At 40.0% G+C, this 22,062-nt stretch overlaps 1 protein-coding gene across 1 annotated transcript in view; it reads left to right on the top strand.

Moving 5' to 3' along the window:
- The window catches only part of MDFIC2 (MyoD family inhibitor domain containing 2), a 51,821-nt gene that overhangs the window by 11,184 nt on the left and 18,575 nt on the right, over positions 1-22,062 (top strand). The window contains exon 3 of the mRNA XM_038411731.2: positions 18,143-18,181. Within this exon, the coding sequence (XP_038267659.1) occupies positions 18,143-18,181 (39 nt within the window). The remainder of the gene's footprint in view (positions 1-18,142; positions 18,182-22,062) is intronic.

Genomic DNA, 22,062 nt, shown 5'->3' with positions numbered 1-22,062 from the left:
TGGCCCTCTCCACAAGATGATTTTCACCCTACCTAAGGCAGCAGCTCTTCAGGTTTCTAAATTGCCCTTCTAGTTTCTGGATTTAATCCCATTGAACACATTCAAACAACGCGGAAAATTAGGTAAATGATAAATTCAGACAGATTGTTTATTATCTTCTTAATGCACCCATGACTGAACTGTCTAAGAAGATAATGTTATTTATTCTTACACACACATTCTATATAGACACACTCCAGAAATCTGTGTAACAAAAAATCTCTGCGTGAACATGTTGACAAGCTCCAGAGATAGAAAAGTAGATGAATTCTTCTCTGTTGAGCTCCTCCAGCCAAATAAAAATGTTTCAGTGCTGATGATGCATCTTTGAACTGATTACTAACACAAATTAAGCTTCCCTACATTGCTGCTGAAATATGCCCATAAGCAATTTGAAAAGAAATATTGTTCCAACATTCTCAGAAGATGCAGGTGCCAAGTTCTCTAAAGTTTTTAGAGATTAAATAGATGTGATGTGTACACAATTTAGCAGTATCACTGCATCCATAATGAAAAGGAAAATATGTACTCTGCTTCAATATAATCATGTAAGTAGGGTCTAGAGAGTAAAATAAAACAGGGCCTATTAATCTCTTCCCATTGAAGCAAACCAATCAGGAATAAAAATTAAGGTGAGAAAGGTCCTGTCTATTTGTAATTTATAGAAGGCAATGTTCTAAATAAAAAGTATTGGATCAAACAAAACACTGAAAAGCAGTTACAGAGGAAAAACAAAAACAAAATAGCTTTATGCCAATGGAAAACAGACAATGTGTGTGGGCAAAAAAAGAGATCACATAACCTACAGGAACCCACAGACATTTGGATGCCAAAACCAAAGTTTGAATCTGCAAATCTCCTTCCTATTCCTGTAGCATATATAAAACAAGTAAATTACATTACACACAATCACTGCATTAGCTGCATGCATATTTTTCAGTTAATTGCTATTCAGTCTTTACAACTAATGAGTAGGGTTTTTAAAAATGAATTTTCAGTGCAACGTGGGGGAGATTTTGGACCTGCATGCTTTCATTTAATTTAAAACAGAATATCCCTTTGGCCCAAAGCAGAATCATTTATCTTCCAACCTTTGCTTATTCCGATACAGAACCTCGGTTCCAACCACTCTTATTTTGCAAATTGAAAAAAATACCCAATGAGACTTTCCAAAGCCAAATGCAAAATCATACTGGTATTTCCCATCTCTGTTTTTCCAAGTATTATTCCAGTTGGTGAAATTTACCTCTGTGTGCTCAGAGCCAGCACAAAGTCCATGCATCAATTAACTCCCACATAAGCCTCCATGAAGGCCCTCTGCACGGAGGTGAATTTCAGCTACAGAGGGCTTAAATACCAAATGGATAGGTGCTGCATAAAAGCCTAGGATACACTCTCATGTTATTCCAATTATGCAAAGACAAGCCTGATTTATCTACATACACCCATTAGTTGCTTTTCCTGAGATCACCTTCACCGTTCCACCTTTGAGTTAACACTCATTTTGCATACCCATTGAATGCCAAACTGGAACAACTTACACTACTTTATTATTAACGGGCCACACCACCTTGAATGGTCCCATAGACTAAGTGCTAACTGCCTGCAGTAAACAATCTGTTCCATCTTGTATTGTGACTCTTGGAGTACCTTTCCCAGACCTGAGGAAGAGCTCTGTGTAGCTTGAAAACTTGTCTCACTCACCACAGAAGTTGGTCCAATAAAAGATATTACCTCACCCACCTTATCTCTCTAATACCTGGGACCAACACGGCTTCAACAACACTGCATACATATCGCTTGCAAACTGAATCTTTCTTTTCATCAGATTCTGACTAGCATTTGCAATCATCGCCAATACTCTTTCATTGTTTATGCAGTCCATTCTTATATTTTGAGAATTCTTCTATAACACCGTAATTAAAAGGATTGTATCTGATTTTAGGAGCCATGTATTGCTATCCATTATCAATAGTATCTGAGCATCTTCTGCGTTAAACAGATTAGCAATAGTGAAGTCCCTATGGGAGTTCAGGGAGTCTCTGTCTTTCTGTTTCAGGTTATAGAAAGATCTGCTTGAGGTAGTGATGATTTTAAGTGGCTAGTGTGAATGGGTTGTGGTTGACAACGTCACTCTATTTCTCGTGATAAAGTTTTATCAAATAGGAAGACTTTGCAGCATTTCCTAAAGGTGCTCAGACTCTGGATTTGTCTAATCTCCTCTGGAAGTTCATTCCACAGCTGGATCCCCTCAAATGAGAATGCTTTGTTCCTGGCTCCCATATGCTTTGCCCTGAGCAATGTGATGTGCACTCACCCAGAGGAGAATTTATGCACAAAAAAGATATAACATAAGCAGCAGTGAAAGCTTTCCACATTGTTCCAGGCCTGGCCTGCAGGGAACCACCAATAGTCATGAAAGGATAGTATAGTCTCCATGCCTTCAAATGTTTTCATGTAAAATAAATAAAATATAAAACTAAGCAGCGGTTTTACAGTATGACACAGCAGAATTACTTGCATTAGGACAATTTACCACTTATGATAGCAGTAATAGCACTAAAAGCCAATAAAAATGGTCTGTTCGTTCAGAGATTGGCTTTTATGGCTTATTATAAATATTATCAAGTGAATCAAAAGCTGTCATTATAGTGTCTAAAAAGCCTTCGTACCTTGTAAGCAAACAGTGTGACTTTGACAAATAATCATTAATATGCCTGTGTGAGGCCAAGGAAAAGAAAGAAAGAAAAAAGGAAAACCCAATATTTCACCTAATATAACTCATTAAGATCATTTCAGTTAGATTTTAAATAAGATAGTTTTATACATAAACTGCCACAATTTCCCCCAATTTTTTTATATGTAAATAATTTTCAGACAATCAGAAATGCTTAGATAGTGCAACAATGAGATGTTTAGCTGGATATAGTGACATATCTTCATCAGCTCTGGAAAATGCTTAGGGCAAGACTGTGCTTTTAGGCCCAACCCTGAGCAAGGGGTAGCATTCAACCCCAGGAGGCATTTTGTCTCACAAGCATTACACTGAGGCGCTCTTCCCCTGCACTCTTCTTACTCCAGGAGGGAAAGTATGCTACTGCCACCCTTGAAAGAGTATAGTTTATTTCCTCCCGTATATCTTCCCAGTTAAGATGCCCAGCAAGAAGGGAGAGAAGAGCTAAGGGTCCAACAACTACCAACCACTCTCCAGCCACTTTCTGCCAATTTGCTTTTAAGAGAGGAGTATCCCGAGAGCAGGGTTGAGTAGGCCTAGCAAAAGGATGAGAGATTTACTTTCCCATGCTGCCCTATGCAGCTGAATAAGACAAGCGATTACATATTTAATTGAAACTCCAACAGACCCAGTCTCAGCCATCTACAGCTGTCATTTCTAGCCTTCAAAGCCCTGACCACACTACAGCTCGAAGTTCAGTACCTATCTTGAAAATATGTATCATGGTCTGTGCTTGTAACTGACTTGCAAATACAACTGTCGCTAGCATGACTGCAGTGACTCTAGCACAATTTCTCTAACCAGTTTTGACAAGGAAAACAGCCATACTACTGCACTTCTACAGACCACCACAGCGTGGGACCATAGCATAGCTTCTTAACACGAGTGTATCACTGTGTAACCAGGTTAGGTGTGCACCCTTGTTAAGCCTGAAGTTTCAGAAATCTGGAGATTTTACTCACATGACTTGCTAGCTTAACATGGATCATCCTGTTTACACAGATGGCAGCAAATGTCCTGCTTACCAGAATGTAAGATGAATGAGGCTGCAGCCTGGAATGAGCTTTAAGGACACAGGAATTGCTGTGCTCCTGCTGACTTGCCTGGTGCCCTGGTAACTCTGGTGGCTCCAAGAGGCTCTGCCCCTGCTTGCTTTTTGTCCTAGAAGACCTGTGGTGGGGTTCTTAGGGGTGCTGCTTGCCCTGGGCTGGGGCGTGGAGGGGTAGGCTGGCTCCTGAAATCAGCAGGGGGAAGCTCTGGCTGGGCTGCTAGCTCCAGCTGAGTACCTAGGCCTGGCTGCTTAGGGGCTCTAGCTGTCCTGCCTATTGCTCCTAGCTATAGCTGGCAGGCCCCTGGGGTCAGGGAGAAATGGCTGCTCCATGTCACTGTAGCCATAGCTCCACTCTATGGTTAAAACCTTCAGGGGGAGACTTAGAGTCTAAAGTCCGTGAGGACTCTAATCATAGAGACCCTGTCTAGAGGAGCAGCCTAGAGTGTCTCCTCAGCTCTCCAGGCTGGGCGAGTGTTAAGTCCCTAGCCCCGGGACTCCCAGCCAAGCCCATAGCCTGAAGGGTCTAGGTCTAGGCCATGTTACCATAGCAACAGCCTTACCAGGCCAGAGGTCCTGGCGAGGGAGGCCCATCATTGCAGGTTCCTCTCTGGGCTCCCCTTCTTGTTTTGTTGGGTTTTTCCTCGTGACGGCCTTCTGCATGGAGGTGAATTTCAGCTTAAATACCAAACTGATAGGTGCTGGTTGGGGTCCCTCTCTATCCCAGTAAACACTTCCGTGATCCCAAGTGGCAAATCTATGCATGGGGACCAGTCCCCTTGGGTGCAACACATTATCTGTGATGCCCATGGAAAAGCAGGAATTCTCTCAGCCTCACTGAAGCTTGCAGGGGCTTTGGACATCTCGCATGTTCAACCAGATAAAGATACTGAGTACAGTTTAGATGCAGATGTCTGTGCAGAATGAACCAAGCTGAAGCCAGGATTAATCCATTTATTTTTTTGCTTCTGAACATTGTCATTCACATAGAGTCAGATTTCGTGGCCTAAAGGGACAATTACGTTCATCTAGTCTGACCTCCTACTGAATATAGACCATAGATTTCATTCAGAAATTCCTGCATCTGGTCCAACAAGAGCAGGTTGAACTACAGCATATCTTTTAGAAAGACATCCCATCCGATTTAAAGACTCCAAGAAACAGAGAATTTACCATGTCCTTTGTTAATCCGTTCAAGGGGGTAGTTACCCTCATTGTTAAAACTGAACTGCATAAGCTCTCAAGTACACTTCATGTCCCATAAATTCACTGGCAAATTGACATTGGCCCTTATTGACACACAATATCACAGTGGAGACCAATCTAGCTGCCCCATCTCACTTAGTCTTTCTCTGACTTGTGTGGTAAGAAGATCCAGGGCAGGTGCTTGCCTGATGGTAAAATAGTTAATTGTGCTCATTGTGGGTTCAGGGCAATCCAGGGAAAAACACTTCCCAGGATGGCTTGGTTTGGAGGTGACATGGGAAAGATTCTTACTCAGTGAGAGTGAGGCACAGCAGATGCAGGGTGCATCACTCCCAAGTACATCCCCGTGTCTGGTTTAAAAGAAGCCAACATACCTCTTACTCTTGGAGATGTGCTGTTAATACAGGCTTTGAAGGACTAGGCCCCATTGTCAGAGCTATATAGCTTGGTAGAGTCTGGATGGGAAGATGTAGTTTTCTGCCCAGTATCACTTTTTGTGGATTTGTGCCTCCTGAGTTCAAACAACTCCAGAAACAAAAAGCGAAACTCAGCTGAAACCACCACATTTCACTTCACTTTATTTCAGGGTTGGAGAGAGAATGGAAAAGGTGCAGGGAAGGAGGCAGGACTCCTCACAGGAAGACCGAGAGGAGGGGAAGTGCTAAAACAGAGTTTACTGATTCGTAAATAACAGTAAGGTGTATGATCCTTTTTAATGCTCTCTGAGTTCATGCAAATATCTCAAAGTACCTAGTAACCATTTATCCACATTACAAACGCTGCCCACAGACCGAACAACTGCTGTTCAGTGCCCAGGAATAAGATGGTCAGCAGAGGTTCAGTAATTCAGGACTGAGGAGTACAGGCTGCCTGTTGAAGATGGTAATATCAGTGTCACCTATCTGTCACTTTTAATAGCATTTTCCAATAGTGATTCATCACCCCTTCCTCTATCTCAAAAGTTACTACAAAGTTAAGAGGTAAGAGAAGAGTCTAATTCTGTGAAGGTTTCAGAGCTTGGGAACTTTGAATTTAATCTTATGAATTTGATGTATGTGTGTTGCTCAGATGACTAGCTCGTATTCAGCTATTAGTCACGCTTCTCTCTTTTAGGGTGAAACTCATCCCAGTGCAGAGGACCAACACAACTCCAATCCACACTTTTAAGCCCCATTTTAAGCTCTGTTTTGAAGACACTGTGCTAGGCACAATGGTGAATTTCATTCCTAGAACCAAAGCTGCATCACACCACGGCCACATGCAAAGCTCCAAATGCAGTGGAAATACAGAATTTTTGTTACAGTGGCAGAAAAAAGAGTCAGCACAAGACATTCAACTACCTGTTGCACACCATAAGGCAGTGGTCCATGGTGACTGGATGCAGGAGTGTTGAGAGAGGCATTGTGGGAGGGCCACATGAGTATGGAATATGATTTTAAGCAGAGTTTTATGACAGAGGCCCCAATTCAGCAAGATGCTTAATTCAGTGGGACTTGTGCATTTAAAATTAGGCACGTGCTTAAGTATTTTGTTGAATCTGGGCCAAATAGGATAGGAAGATGAGGAAGGCTCTGGGCATTATTTCTGCCAATAAGCTGTAATAGAGTCTGTGGCCCAGGTGCAATGTTACTTAGCACTGCCTTTCTGATTTTCTGAGGGGATAGGTACGAATCTGTCCTCCCCGCGACTCCACCTGCATAAATCCATTGTGGCTTTGCCTAACAGCCCGGGACTTGGCCATATTTTCCATTTTTCCTCTTTAGTGAGACATATTGATATTTTTACCTATGTGTATTTTGTTTTGTTAATGGGAACTTTTTCAAATACGGTGTGGTAATGGACTGTGGCATATGGGATTATACATTCATTATTCTCAAGAGCACTGTGTAGACTGTACCATTAAGACACGAGCAAAACGGCAGATCAGGGGCTTGGATTCTGGCAAATGAGCCCTTTTAAGCTCATTGCTCTGTGCCCATTAGGCTTGGTTTGGCACCCCTTTAAAGCTTTGTGCTGACTGAGTTCCGATTGCTCCAGCCGAATGTGTTAGAAAAAGGCTGAGATCACTGAGCACTCTGCTCTGGGTCAGTCAGATCAAATCAGGGTGAAGTCATGACATTACCTTGAAAAACAAAAAAGCACTAGAAGCAACTGGCCATTTGGTGTTTCAGTTGAATAGATAAACTGTTCTTGGGGTTCAGGAATGACAACTTACTAAATCAAGGTGGGGTTCTATTACTAGAGGAAGGACACTTATTATTTTATATCTGCTGATTTCAACTATACCTTTATCTTTCTTGGGTTTTTTGCTGGCTTTTACAAAAATGAGAGGCAATTTAACACAAGTAAAAGATTGCCATTTTACCATGAAAAAAACTGCTTCACACCCTGAGGGGCAAATTGGGGAGGCGGGGGGTTAGAGGATTCATGATTTTGCCCTTTGCGATACTTCACTTTATCTGCACCAAAAAAAGAGATGCCTTTGCTAATGGAAATAGACGCATTTCAGCTTCGATCAAATTCATGAGTAATTGTGAAAAAGAAAATCTCAGGTTGTGCCCATGAATACTCAGTGAGGGAGAACACCTAATAATTTTGCATAGTTCTGCTGACTGAACAGTTTACAGCGCTGCATAGAGAACTTTAAACAATTGACTTTTCCAATAAGACAGGTGAGACGACACTAGTAATGCTTTACACCTTCCACTATATGGTCAATGCACTTTGCTGACTTCAACATGTTAAGCCTCACACCTTTGTGAAGAAGGTTGGCCTGAACCAAAACTTTGGAAACTTGAGTGAAGGTCTGCTCCAGATCTGAACTTTGTGGCTGGATCCTATTTCTATAATGAACCAAGCCAAACCTTACAGCTGAACCTTCTTGAACCCTGAGGAAGTTCAGATCAAAACTTTGCAGACTGGGTTCATCCTTTCTATAACCTCTATATTATAGGTTGAGAGACTGAAGCACAGAAATGAACACATTGAAAAGTGGTCACTCATCTTATTTACCTCATTTTAGAGTGCCAATCTTGCACCTTATTTTCTGAGATGTCGAGAACTGCAACTCTCATGGACTTCATTTGGAGTTGTAAACTCTCCGACAGTTAGGCCCTCTATGTTTTAAGTTGGTCAACCAAAACTTGTGCCACCCAAAATCACTGGCCCGTTTTTGAAAAACGTGGCCCAACATCACAAGGAGCTAAAACTGCCACTGGCTTCAATGGGAGCAGGATCGAGCCCAAAGTGACCTAGTGTCAGTACTGCATTATTAGACTCTAGGTTTCCTGATTCTCAGTCTCGTATCTCAGTCAGGACTCCTATTTACTTCAATGGGCTTTGGATCAGGCCCTTAGTGCTTTCAGGAAGGAAAGTTTGGTTATTTTAACATGAACTGGATGAAAATACAGCCTTCTCTGGGTAGGGGATGTATACAGGTTAGGAAAAGTCAATTTCCAACCTCTGCTGTAGCTACACATTCTCCTCCTTGCTAATACCTCTCACTGTTTGTTTCTTTCTCTCTCTATTATTTAACCCTTGAATATTTTGTTATACAGGTTCCATGAAAAACACTATATAAAATAAGAGCCTAATCCTGCAAGAAGCTCAGCACTCATGCTTTGAATGCTGGGAAAACTGAGGGCACTCAACGTCAAGCAGGAAGGACCATGTAACTGTTTGCAGAAAGGACATTTGCCTTGCACATGCACACAAATATGCCCCATCAGTGAAACATACTTAACCTGCTGATTTTCAGTTACAGCATCTCTCTACATCCTCGATCCATAATGCTGTGCACTGTGTTTGCTCTGCAGCTAAGATTATTCTAGCAGTTGCTTTGGAGGAAGGCCATCGCCATCCTCGAGGCAGTGTAAGCTCTCCTGTATCCAATGCCAACTAGTATTATTAGCATGTCTCTTTTAACTGCTTATTCCCATTAATTTGTAATAATATACAAACCCATTCAAATAAATAATTGCACAGAGTGAATAAAAAAGCAATTTATACTGTTTTTTATCTGAGACAATTTTTACAAATAGTTCTTTTAAGTAGCCTTAATAGTATCTCTTTAATATTGCCATTACAATTCACCAGAGTTCAAGAGCAGAGCAAATTTACATCTGTTAAAATAATGGAATTGACACTGATATTACATCATTGCTATTTTAAATAATCATTCTTCATAATTCCAACCTATATGCCTCAAATTGAAAATAAAAGACTTGCTCGTGCTCCCACCAAAATCAATGACAAAACTATTGATTTCCAGGCAAGCAGGATCTAGCCCTAAATGTGGGGCCTAAATTGACCTTACAGTGTCTTTTTGGATTTGACAGTGTTCACTTATGTAGTAAAGAAGAAGAATTCTCTTCACTGAAAGAATTACTGGGTTAAATTCTATGGCTTGTATTGTGCCATGATAGATGATCAAGTGATCTCTTCCAGCCTTACAAATCTATGAAGCTAGGTAGACAAGTGTGAATTTCAAGAGAATAATAGGTTACAGAGTAGCAGCCATGTTAGTCTGTATTCGCAAAAAGAAAAGGAGTACTTGTGGCACCTTAGAGACTAACAAATTTATTAGAGCATAAGCTTTCGTGAGCTACAGCTCATTAGAGCATAAGCTTTCGTGAGCTACAGCTCACTTCATCCGATGAAGTGAGCTGTAGCTCACGAAAGCTTATGCTCTAATAAATTTGTTAGTCTCTAAGGTGCCACAAGTACTCCTTTTCTTTTTAAGAGAATAATAGTTATCTAATTTTATCCTTTTGTTTTAACACAGAAAAATAGTATTTTACAGCTGTATTTTGTTTTGATTTTAATGGAATTTTGTGATTTTGCTTCTTGGTGATCTCATTGGGATTTTGTTTTAACATGAGTATAGTCTGAAATTTCACAAATTCACCTTCTCTCAGTAAAATTTCAGGAGTGTCACTGGTCATTAAGAAAATATTTACCTGCAAAAATAAAAACTAAACTAAAAAGGGGCTGAAATGAAAGATAAGGTGATTTGTGAGGGTCTTCAGTAAACCATGAATGCAGTGTCACCGTAGACAGCATAGCTTGTAAGAGGCTAGTATTATTGCTGAAGATAATGAAATGAGTTTCCACCATTTTCAGACATAAATCATATATAGGATATGTAAAACCATAGCCCTTTCTCCGATCAGGGAAAAAAGTGAAATGATAACTTCAGGAAACCCAGTATAGGATGATGATAATTTTCAAGACTATGTGAAACTGGAGAATCATGGCTTGCGGTTAAGGTGCTGGCCTACAGGACAGATGAGCAACATGCAGTTCATGGCTCTGCCACTGACTTCCTGTGTGAGCTTGCACAAATGATTTGATCTCTCTGTGCTGCAGTTCCCATGTGTAAAGTCCTCAGACCTCCATAGTCTATTTAGATTGTAAGCTCTTTGGGACTGCCTCCATCTATGTGTATGTAGAGCACCTGGAGCTCCAATCATGGGGTCTCTAGCCTCTGTTGTTAATACTACTATTAATACAATGTCAGGTCACTGTATTTTACTAGAAAATCAAACCAATCAGGTGATTGCTGTAGTATGTACTTTAATACTGGGCATGTTAGATGTTTTTTGGGTGCCAGCTATTGAGTACCTTACAGAACTGTCTTATTAGAGCTAGTCTAATAACTAAAGTAATTTCAGTCTTATTTTATTACCACTGCATTGCCTAATATAAATAAAACAGCTACCATAGCTCAGCAACTTGGAGCCAAATTCAGATCTTATTTACATCAGTGTGAAACCGGAGTAACTCCCTTTGTGTCTTGATGCATTACTCCAGATTTAGGTAGATGTGAGAGAGAGAACAGAATTCAGCCATTAATATTTTAAAATAAATAAGTATATCCAGGAACGGGCAGGCTTCACTTTACTTCTTCACAATCCCTTCTGCCTCCCCCATGCTTCCCCCCAAAAACTATATTAAGGGTTTTTTTCTGTTTCCACAGCAGGACACCTGCCATGCTGCTTATTTAGGAAAAGGAAAAATTTAGCTTGGATGGTAGAACAATATCTTAACAGAAAAGATTATTAGGCAAGGGAATGAGCTGCCTAAAGAAGCGGTTGAGGCACTGTCACTAAGAGGTGTTTAAGAAGAGGTTAGAGAAAACACCTAAGGTATTAGCCGACAGGAAAATTTCACTCCATGCAAGGGATTTAGCTAGTTGACCCATGGGGTCTTTTCCAACTCCATCCACTGAGATTCTTGTTGGCATTGTTCTTCGGATTCAAAATTTGGGCTCATCCAGTTCACGCCTGTAGCATTAAGTCAACATGATGGCTAGTAGAAGCCAGCCTAGGGGCTGATGCTAACTCAGACTCAGTGAATCTGATTAGCAATGCACCTCTTAAACAGAAGCTACTACTATAAATGGCCTTTTTGACCAATTTGCCTGTCTATTGCTTCACAGTCACACGCATTGCATGCTAGTCAGAGAAAGGGGTGGGATAACTGATGGGGAAGGTGGATTATTGGCATAAATCCTTATCACTCCGAACATAGGACAATTAGCCATTGCTTCCTGGACCTCACCGGTGAGAGGAAGAGGAACGAAATAAGTACTTGAAATGATCTAAAAGGATGACTCTTCAGTCCTTGGTCCAAATTCTCCATTCATTCTGGCTATTTTGTGCAGTCTTCATGTCAGATTACATGAGGATTCCCCCTTCATACAGTTGTCTTCCCAGAAAAACTTCTGTGCCATCTGTACGCTTGGCTCCCAACTGGGGAGTAATGCCTTGGCATTCCTACACACCAGCAATCCCCTTTTAAACCCTTGCAGGGTCATCAGAGAATATACCCAGCAAAGCTCTGAGCGTAAAAACAGTTTTTAAATTAATGAGGGGAACAGAAATTGTGGAAAATGCTCACTTATTGAAGATGTATATTGCTGTTACTGACAACTGTGTTAAGAAAAAAATAGCATGCACTTAAAACAGCCTCCTTCTCGCTTGCTTGATTTTTTTTGGAGAGAGATGATTTTTAAGAGATTATTGAGACACATTATTTAAGATATGATTTTAAGAGCCTAGTTTTCCTCTCACATTGTCCATCTAATTCAGGAGTGACATAGAAATCAATGGGGTGAGGTTGGTGTGAAACCAGTTTAAATGTGACCCGTATCAAGCACCGAGACATTTATGAATAAAATGAATCATTCTTGTTTTGTGGGATGATGATGATATCCATGAAGAATCAGCATACAGGGCCTGATTCTCCTCTTACTTACTCCATTGTAGATCAGGAATAACTGCATGGAGATCAATGGAGTCACACTGGTATAAAATCAATGAAATGAAAGGAGGAGCAAGCCTATAGTGCCAGATCCTCAGCAGGTATAAATGGATTCACTTCTGCTGAGATCAATAGGAGCGGCACCCATTTGCACCAGTTGAGGATCTGGCCCTTTATCTTTAGTTTATTTACATCCTGAAGCCCTGCATGTATGTTGTTTTAAAGCATTTCCCTCATTTACAAATGATTGATTTGACAGTAGTTATGCTATAATCACAAAATACAGCATTCTGTTGACATCACAGCCAAGAAGTAAGATTTTTTTCCACTAGCATCCAGTGACAGCTATATGGATATCATCATCAAGTGTGTAAGGCCGAAGAGCCACATCATAAATTATATGAATTGTACAAATTTGACCACTTCACCTGAACTGTGCACACAAATCCATCTCCATAGGGACTCCTTAATATTCCAAACTCTGAACAGCTTCTAAGAGCTTCCATTTCAGAAAAGAATAACTTTATGCTATACCACCACACTATCATTATTATCTGCATACATATGCACACAATATGTGGTGATGATATAGCCACATGAACTGCAAGATGGGATCAGATTAGTGGTCCATCTAGTCTAACATCAAGTCTCTGACAATAGCCAGTATCAGCTGTTTCAGAAGAAGGTATAAGAAACTCTGGGATAGACAGCCATAATATCCCTGTCATAAATCATGGGAGGAGAAAAGGTGTTTAAAAAAAACCCCATCCATGAGAATTAACCTTTTGAAGTTTCTGAGAAATTCTTCCCTCAGGGCAAAGAAGTTTGTGGCTATATGGAGGAGGCATGTAAAATGCCAGCCTTAAAACCTGTCTGAACCTAAGGATTTAAAGGGGAATCTGGTCTCTGTGGTTCTCACTGGCCTCTTCCTACCAGAGGTGATGTCGCCCAGGCTCCCAGTATAACAGTACATTGCCCACTCCTGGGAATGGGGAGGGTGAAAGCCACTTTTAAAGAACAGTAAATTGTGCGCAGCTGCTCCCTGGCTCTAACCCAACAACCCCCAACAAACCTGCACTGCATTGACCAGCTTCATGTCATTTGTACAGAAGGGTTTCCACAGGCTGTGGGTGGGTGGGTGAATGTGTCATTTCCCTTTCTGTTGATTTCATAGCCATTCGTTGTTCCATTGCTCCCATCCATACCACATACCAGAGGACAGCATGTGACCTAAATTAATTTTTGTGTGATGCCTATTTTTTCTATTAGCACTCCTTGTTGTCACCCAGTCATGATATTTATATTGATTTAACCCTCAAGCACTGTGGTTCCTCAGTAGTGTAGTTGTTTTACACTATGCTTGTTACTATCATCTATAGATTCTGTGCACTAAATGTGCACTGTATATTGTACCCATTTCTGACAAAAAGGACACTTTGCCATTATAGGCATATCTGCAAGGCATCGCTTTTCATATCTGTGTCCTGTGGGATCCATGAGAAAATAGAGATTATATTTATTCAGAAATTAAATTAGATTAATAATATTTAAAGTAATTTACAAATAGCAATCAACCTCTGTAATGAAGGTCAAAAGAAAAAGGACATATTAACAATTGAGTATCTCTCCTCCCTTCCCCTTAAAAATTTTAATACTTCATACTTGTTAATAATCAGGAAAATAGCCCTTTCAAGAGTAGCATTTGCTGAAATTGGTAGGATCATTTTGCTAATTCTAATACTCTTTTAATGAAATAATTTGAAATAAAAAAGCATGGAGACTGAATGCCAATGGAAACATATTGCTGATACAATAAATTGTTAATGTATTTTCTAAATGAATGATTTAAAATAGCTATTAAAGTAAAGAGAATGAGCTTATGTTTTTAGTAATGACTTCTCTTCTTCAAAAAGAAATCTGTAAATCCCCGACTGCAATTTCACATCCCAAAAGGACCAGCAGTCCTGAGACCAGTGCTTATTGCCTTTATGTTTAATAGTAGTATACTTGATTTTATGTCATGGTTTTAAATATTTAGATTTATGGTTGTTTATGCTTTTCTATTTTAAATCAAATCCTGTTATTCTCTCTGACACTCAAAAACAATGCTCTCACTCAGTGAGGTCTATTTTTGTATATATAGATATATACATATACATATGCTATATAAGTACAATTTTATTCATAGGAGTGCATAATGATTTAGGCTGTGATTGTTAATAAAAATGCATTTCTAACCATCAAATTTGAGTCTATTATTCTGAGTTAATTGCATTTGCCCTAAAGAGACTTACAACTGGCTGTCAGCCTATTTGTGTCAGTTTCATTTTATTCATCAGTCAATCTTGTCTTCCCCTTTTTTGCATCCCATATATTGATCAAATAGATTTGTTAGAGTGCCTCTGCAGCTTTAAAAAAAAGTTTGTTATCCATCAGGTTTATTTGATTACTGCATTAGTTTGCATGTTATCTTAATTGATATTTCAATAGCAAAAAAATGCCCTTTTGATGGTCCCACAAAATTTCCATTACTCTAATCCAAGTAACTAACTTGTGGATGTAGTGAAGGTGGTGAGAAAAAATATAAACATAAAGCCTATTTTTTAAATGACTGTTAATCTGCAACAGTGCCATGTTTGAGCATTTTATATGACGGAAAGAGAAATAAGTATGGTATGAAACTTGATTTTTATAAACATCAGTGCTATACCAATATGTATTATGCTGCATATAAAACCCATTAACAAAACACACACAGTTGGTAATATAAATTAAGATGAAATCAGATCTGGAACAGAGTGTTTTAAGGGCAGTGGGGAAAATGAAACAAGATTATTTAAGGCATAACACCTTGAAAAAAACTGGGGAAGCTGAAATTGAAAAATGGAAGGGAAAACAGTGTGTTGCATGGGCCAAGTTGCTTGTAGTGGAGACAAAAATAGGTACAGATAATTACTAGAGCAAAAGGAAAGTGGCAAAATGGTGGCCCTTTCTTCTTCAATTAATAAGGATGTGATCCTGCTCCTAGTGAAGTCAATGGGAGTTCTGCAGTAAGTTATATAGAAAAAACTGAGTTGAAATTTTGACCCCAGGGAAATCAATGGGAGTTTTGCCATTAACTTAAATGGAGCCAAGATTTTAAACCCGTTCTTTTGCGAGGCAGAAGTAGTGCAGTCATTTTCCCATTATGAAAACCAGAGAAGCATTGTATACATTTTCAATATCGACTAGAGTGTGCAACTCTGGCTCATGTCAGTGAGCACTTAATCCCTGATCCTGAATCTGCACGGATGGACCCCGGAGTCTGCACGGATCCCTTGTAGCTTGCGGGGTTGTAGCCAGAAGCAATGCTCTGGGATTACTAGTATGAGTAAGTGCTCACTACTGCAAGCTGGGGTTACACAGTAAGTGCCATATTGGCAAGATTTTCCAAACATCAGCTCCCGCATTCAGATCCAGATTTTTCAGAAGGGCTCAGCTGTCATTTCAGATCAAACTAATTGGCCAATTTTCAAAAATGTGGTTCATGCTGAGAGGATCTGGTGGGGGTGGGGGGAAGATGTGACCATTTTAGCAAAAAATGCATTTTTATTGAAATTTTTTGGAATTTTTGTGGCCAGCTCTACAGCTAGTCAAAACATGGACTCAATTTTTCATGAAAACGTGTGTGAAAAACTTGTTTCTGGTTTTCAAAGAAAAATGTCAAATTTTTCAACCAACTTTTTTGCTGAGGTCTTTTGATAAGTTGGTCATAAGCATCACACTTTCAATGCGAGTTATTGGATGCAGAGCACTTTTGCAAACTTGGCCTACTTGAAAATCAGACCCAGATCTCTTTTGGAAATCTTTCTGGTTTCTTTGTATTTCTTCTCTTCAGTAGTCTTTTGTGGGAATCCTTTCATAACATTTCAGACTTTTCACTCAATCTTTTCTTAAAGTGACAACAGGGATTTTAAAACTCAATGTTCTCTAAACAAAAATCAGCTCTGCTACAGTACTAAGGCAGTTAGCAACATTTCTGAGATTCAGAATAGTGTGGAATGATAGAATAGCACAGTGTTTCAAGTCAAACTGTTACAACCAACCAGAACCAAATATAAACGGGAACAGATGAGAAAAATACAACCTCAACACCTTGGGACAACAGAGAAACAGGGAAATGATTACTACATAAAAGACATTTCAAAGACCTCCCAGAAAATTAGGCATAAAAATCCCCAATAAAAAAGCTCAGAAAGAAAACTGTCACACCCCCTAAGCCTCAACAGACTTTAACAAGATGTTCACATGAGCCAGAGATTGTCTCCTTCGGCAGAAGACAAAAGGCACAGAAAACAATACTGTCTAGTGTAGGATTAGGAGGCAAGAGATAGATAAAAAGGATTCCTTAACCTTACAATTAGAAATCCCAACTCTCCAGCCAAGAGGATAATCAGAAACATGCTGAAAACCTATGTCACAATAACTGTTGTACCTTTCTTTACTCTTTGAAAACATATATATATATATATTGCATCCCCTGAGAAATGCTTTGATGACTACTCGATTACAGGCAACTCCTGTTACCAAACCACAATCCAGCACATGTGGTAATAACATTTTGTTTCCCATAGTTCATATTTCCATCGCCACCCACCAGACTGAAATTAGATTACCAAAGCTCAGACCAACTTTCCAAACAGGACATTCCAGTAAATGTACTGCTAAAAGCAAAATTAAACATAATGCCGACAGACAATTGGCTTATCGTGGCCCAACCCAGATACAAATACAACTCCCTCATGCCAAATATACTAAATTAAATAGATTTTTCTCTGGTTAAAATGGAAACAACTTAGCTAATATACTGGGCACACTGAGCTTTATTGGCATTACTAATGCTCTGAAGTAAGAGGGGGAGTATTGGCAAGTGTAGAAATGAGACTGAGGAAAAAAACAGGAAACTTGCAGGCTGGAAAGACATTTGCGAGCCTGTCAAGTTTATCCTAGCTATTGGAGCTAACTAGTGGCCATAAACTGAATAGCTACAGAGATTTAATTATGTGCCACATAATTCACCACAGATTAAACTTTCTGGAGGTGAACTGGCATATCCAAAGTATCACTTTATAGACAGGAATTGTCCCCAGTTTACAGAAGATAAATCTGGACACAAAGAAATTGAATAAATAGCCAGGTTCGTTTAACCTAGGAGGAAATTTCAGAGTTTAAGACATCATAATTCTCAATTGTATTTTTAAGACAACTCTCAGTATCCATTTGAAAATGGACTTCACTACGTAATCCTTTGCTAGAGGCACTCTTGTTTAAACCATCTTGGAATCACTGAGGAAGGAAAGGGGAAGTCATCTTTTCACACTCATTCCTTACCTGCTGCTCATGGTGGTTCCTCTCTCCAGGTCCCTGCGATCCCAATGCATACACAGAGTATTAGAGCAGGTGCCCTGGGCACATATCATTTCATTCTGCTTAGCTATACTCCATCTCAAAAGGTACAACTGAGAAAGATATTCCTCTTGATGACCTGGCCTACATTTTTGTACAGTGTTGTAGTGTGGGGGGTTAAACACGTCCGCAAAGCTCTTTGTTTTCCACTGGTGGGTGAAATGATCCCTCTGTAGGTAAAGTGCTCTGGGACCAGCCTACAAAGTGCAATTGAGCACATTTTGATCAATGGGAATTCTGCACATACAGTATGCCAGTGGTACAAAAGAGGACTCTATCTCTTCAATTAAAATAGTAGGGCTTTAGGATACATACATTGGTTTTCCAAAATACTGATATCCAGGTCATACTAGTGCTGCTACAAAATCCAGCCTCACGATGCTTTTTGTTCAACTCTTGTTTTTCAGAATTGGCCAGTCCTATCTTACAGCCTCTTGGAGACTCAGGTAAGCTTCCCCACCTATCAGAGCTACCCCTTTCTGTGAGGAAAATTAAATGATGTTATGATAATTATAACTATATAGCACCTGTCATGCAGAAGAAAGAATTTAATTATATATAATTTAGTATTGTGTAGGGAACCTGGTCTCCATATTGTTTGGCTTTACTTATTGATTTGTCATCTGAGTCAGGTTTCAGCCCATCTCTAGAAGGTGTGTGCATATTTTACAGTTTAAGATGTGTAAAATAATATATCCAACTCAGAACTAAGAGGGGAATGTATGTAGGCCACCATACAGTGTATTTATGTCAGTTGTTTGCAATATTGTTGTAGCTATGTTGGTCCCAGGATATGAGAGAGACAAGGTAGGTGAGGTAACACCTTTTATTAGACCATTGGTCCAGTAAAAGATATTATCTCACCCACTTTACGTTAGTTGGGCACTTTGCTTGGATGCCGAGGTTAAACCCTCTTTCTCTTGTGAATATTGCAAAAGTACCTTTTGACAGATGGTTTGATAAATAGCCACAAGGATCAGAATGTGAGCTGCATGAAACGAGCGTGTTTCAGTTTGCAGAATTTCAGCTGCCAAAACCCAGCGGTTTACTTTGGGTTGATGCAAAGCTGAAAATTCCGGGCAACTATCACTGGCTGCCTAATGAATCTTGCTGGTTTCTTGCTTAAATCAGAATTTAACTACCTCTTATCCCAAAACATCTCACCTCTGCCCTACCTTTATCTATCTGCTGGAGTGGAAAGGATTGCAAAAGAAAGCGCTTAACATCTGGCCACTTCTTGCTGCTTTAGGGGACTCTTTACCCCTTTAATCCAATTTAAGGCCCCTTGAAGGAGTGGGATGTCTGCCTGCTTATCCTCTCTCCATTCAGCAGCAGCAAGATTGGGAATTGTCCATCCAATCCCCCTACTTCTGTAATAGCCTTTAGCATGAGATGCATCAGACAAAGCTGGTTATTGAGGCCTTTAAGATCACTGCAATGACTCACTCCACCCCACCCCTGACCTGACCTTCTCTGTGTTTCTGCATTAGATTGTGAGCTTATAAGATTCTGCACCAAGGACATCTGGGGATGTTATAACAACAAGCTGCTTACAGCAAGGACCACATCATCTAACATGTTTGTAAAGCATCAGGAACACTTCTGGCACTCAATAAACAAACCATACTAGTAATCATTGGAATTGGTCTCAGAATGTCCTGATATTGCATTGAACTGAGCTGAATACAATAGCTCTGTGCTGCATTTTTTATTGTTCCCCTCAACCCCCACTGATTGAGGTTGCTTTGATCAGAAACTAATTAGCAGGAAGCTCATTGAGGGTTAGTTGGGCAAGGTCAAGACGACATTAATCTGTGCCGCTAAACCACGATGAGGCAAATCATTCAGTGTAACTAAGAAGTAATTCAGACTGCACTTTTGGCATTTTTTCCCCCTCTTTTGTTCTGTCAGTCTGAAGAGAACAGCTCGTGTGCTGTAATTTAGAATAGAGCTTTTTTAAAGCTTTCACTCAGGAAAAGCTTCTGGAGCTCTGGGGGTATAGCTTAGCTCAGAGAAATAGAAAGAAAGCAAGTTTGCATTGACAGCTTGATCCCAGAGAGAGGTGGCTGCCTGCTTGTCTAACAGGTCCTTTGGGTCTGGATGAGGCAGAGACAGAGGAGCAGTCATATTAAGTGAACGTGTGCTGCCAATGTTAAAGGAACAATTACCATTATTCTGCATAGTTCACTGTTTGCTTCTGCTATTTCCTTCAATAAAACCTCTTTTCACTTGCCAATTGGAGCTTGTCATGTAACAATATTTCTCATGCACAATACACATACTGAAATGCCCTTGTGTTTTTAATACATTTATAGTGGTTAACAATAGGGGTATAGTGACAGAAAAAACGTACTTGCTTTGAATACAGAATAGATTCAAAGAGGAATAAACCAAGGGCCCTGTTCTGAAAGGATTAATGCCAGAATTAGGGCTGGATATTTGCCTGATTTTGGTGTAAAAGTGGTGGCACCTCTTTCATTTAGTTGATGTCTAAATATTCATCTCCAAGGTCCAGGCTATGACTTTCTTACTCCCACTGGGAAGGAGTTACTCACATGAGTCTTCAGTGGTGACTTCAGTGCAATTACTCATGTGAATCATCGATTCATGGTTAGATTCACAGTTAGGTTCCAGATTGGATTATATCTTTCACACATAGTCTTATAATACATCCATAAAATGGTGAACAAGTCCTAAGGGTGACAGAGGAAGATTGGCATCAATATAAGTGAACAAGGAATACCAATGCTGGGATGCATGTTGACAAACTTGAGTGTGCCTGATTCTGTTCTGTACAGGTATCTAAGATGTAGAATAGGCTTCAGAGGAAGATTGTGAAATCCTCATCTTTGGAGATTTTTAAGAACAGGTTGGACAAACACCTGTGTGGGATGGACTAGGTTTACTTGGTCCTACTGCAGCTAGGAGAGGCTGGACTTGATGACAACTCAAGATCCCTTTCAACCCGATATTTCTATGATTATGTTTATATGGTGGAGACTTGCCCTTAGTAATAGTATCAATGTATTAATAAAACATTGTCCATTTTTGGCTCCTCTATTCTGATCAGAAATTTTGTTTTGGAAACTTGATCATATTGGTAGATCGTCTAACTTGGGGTGAACAATGAACCCTGAGAGGAATGCAGGAAAATTGAATTAACATAGCTTTTGCTTCTGCAGCATTGCTACAATTTCAAGGAATTTTTTTAAAAACAAAACAAGCTGAACAATACAGATAGAAAGATGCATTGTACTCTTAAGCTTCACAAGCTGCAGTGAAGAATACTGTGAATGAGACATTTTCAATTATTCTTTAACTGTAATAAATAACAACAACAACGGCTCACTGGTGGCTTTGCCACAAGCTCCAGGTGTGGGACAGCACATAGCTGCACTACTGCAGGAGTAGCCAGGGAAGCATATTGTGACTCCAAATCTAACTCTTGGTTTTCCTCGCTTCAAAAAGGAGACCTACCTAGCCTCAGCCCTATATTCAGTGCAGTATATGTCCCTTGGCATATTGGTGTAGCGGTGCTGTCTGGTAGATTTATGGGGCGGTGCCTGCCAGCTCACTCCTCAACCCACTTATGTGCTGGCGTAACAGTGGTTTTGACCACGCTGCTGCCCACAATATGGGTAGCCAGGTCCGGAGAGTGAGGACTGCTTCATGACCTCTTTCTCCACTGCGCTGGTGCCCAGGATAGGCCACAACGTGCCCCATTAATAAGAATAAATATAAATCCAAAACCTCAGTTCTCTGTTCAGAAGAGGGAGGATGGTGTTGTGGTTTCAGACAAAGGCTCAGGTTGATACGTACTTGATCTGAACTGGTTCAATCATCCCTAGAGGCAAAAAGATCAAAAAAGTGCACTGTAAAAAAAACAACACTAACCACAACAATAACAGGACAGCTTCTTTACAAAAGCCCTGGGGGGCTACTGCCCAGAACATAGCAGCTATGCCATTTAGGAGATCCAAGCTGCAGCTTAACTTCAGGCTCCGAAACAGAGACATACCTTCTAGGAGTCTCACTTTCTCAAGTGCAGAAAGAGTCACGGCATGATGCCAGTGTGCCTTGGCCACAGACAGGAGGGAATTAATTAAAAAGAGGGGGGAAAAGATTAGCTATCACAAAGGTGAAATGCCACAAAGAACTGCTGCTCTCTGCACCAGCCCCAAATTTGAATTATTTGCTTATTTTTTAAAGTGAAAGAAAGATAGATGTTGCTTAATAGACAAATTGGAGAACAAGATCCCTACCCAAAAGACCAAGCAAGATAGTTTTAATTAATTATTAATTATTATTATTGTGTACTATGGTAGCA

Source organism: Dermochelys coriacea, chromosome 7, assembly GCF_009764565.3.
Source record: "Dermochelys coriacea isolate rDerCor1 chromosome 7, rDerCor1.pri.v4, whole genome shotgun sequence".
In the NCBI taxonomy this organism is placed as follows: Eukaryota; Metazoa; Chordata; order Testudines; family Dermochelyidae; genus Dermochelys; species Dermochelys coriacea.
The sequence above is the reverse complement of the archived record's forward strand: the minus strand, read 5'-3'. Positions and strand labels throughout refer to the sequence as shown.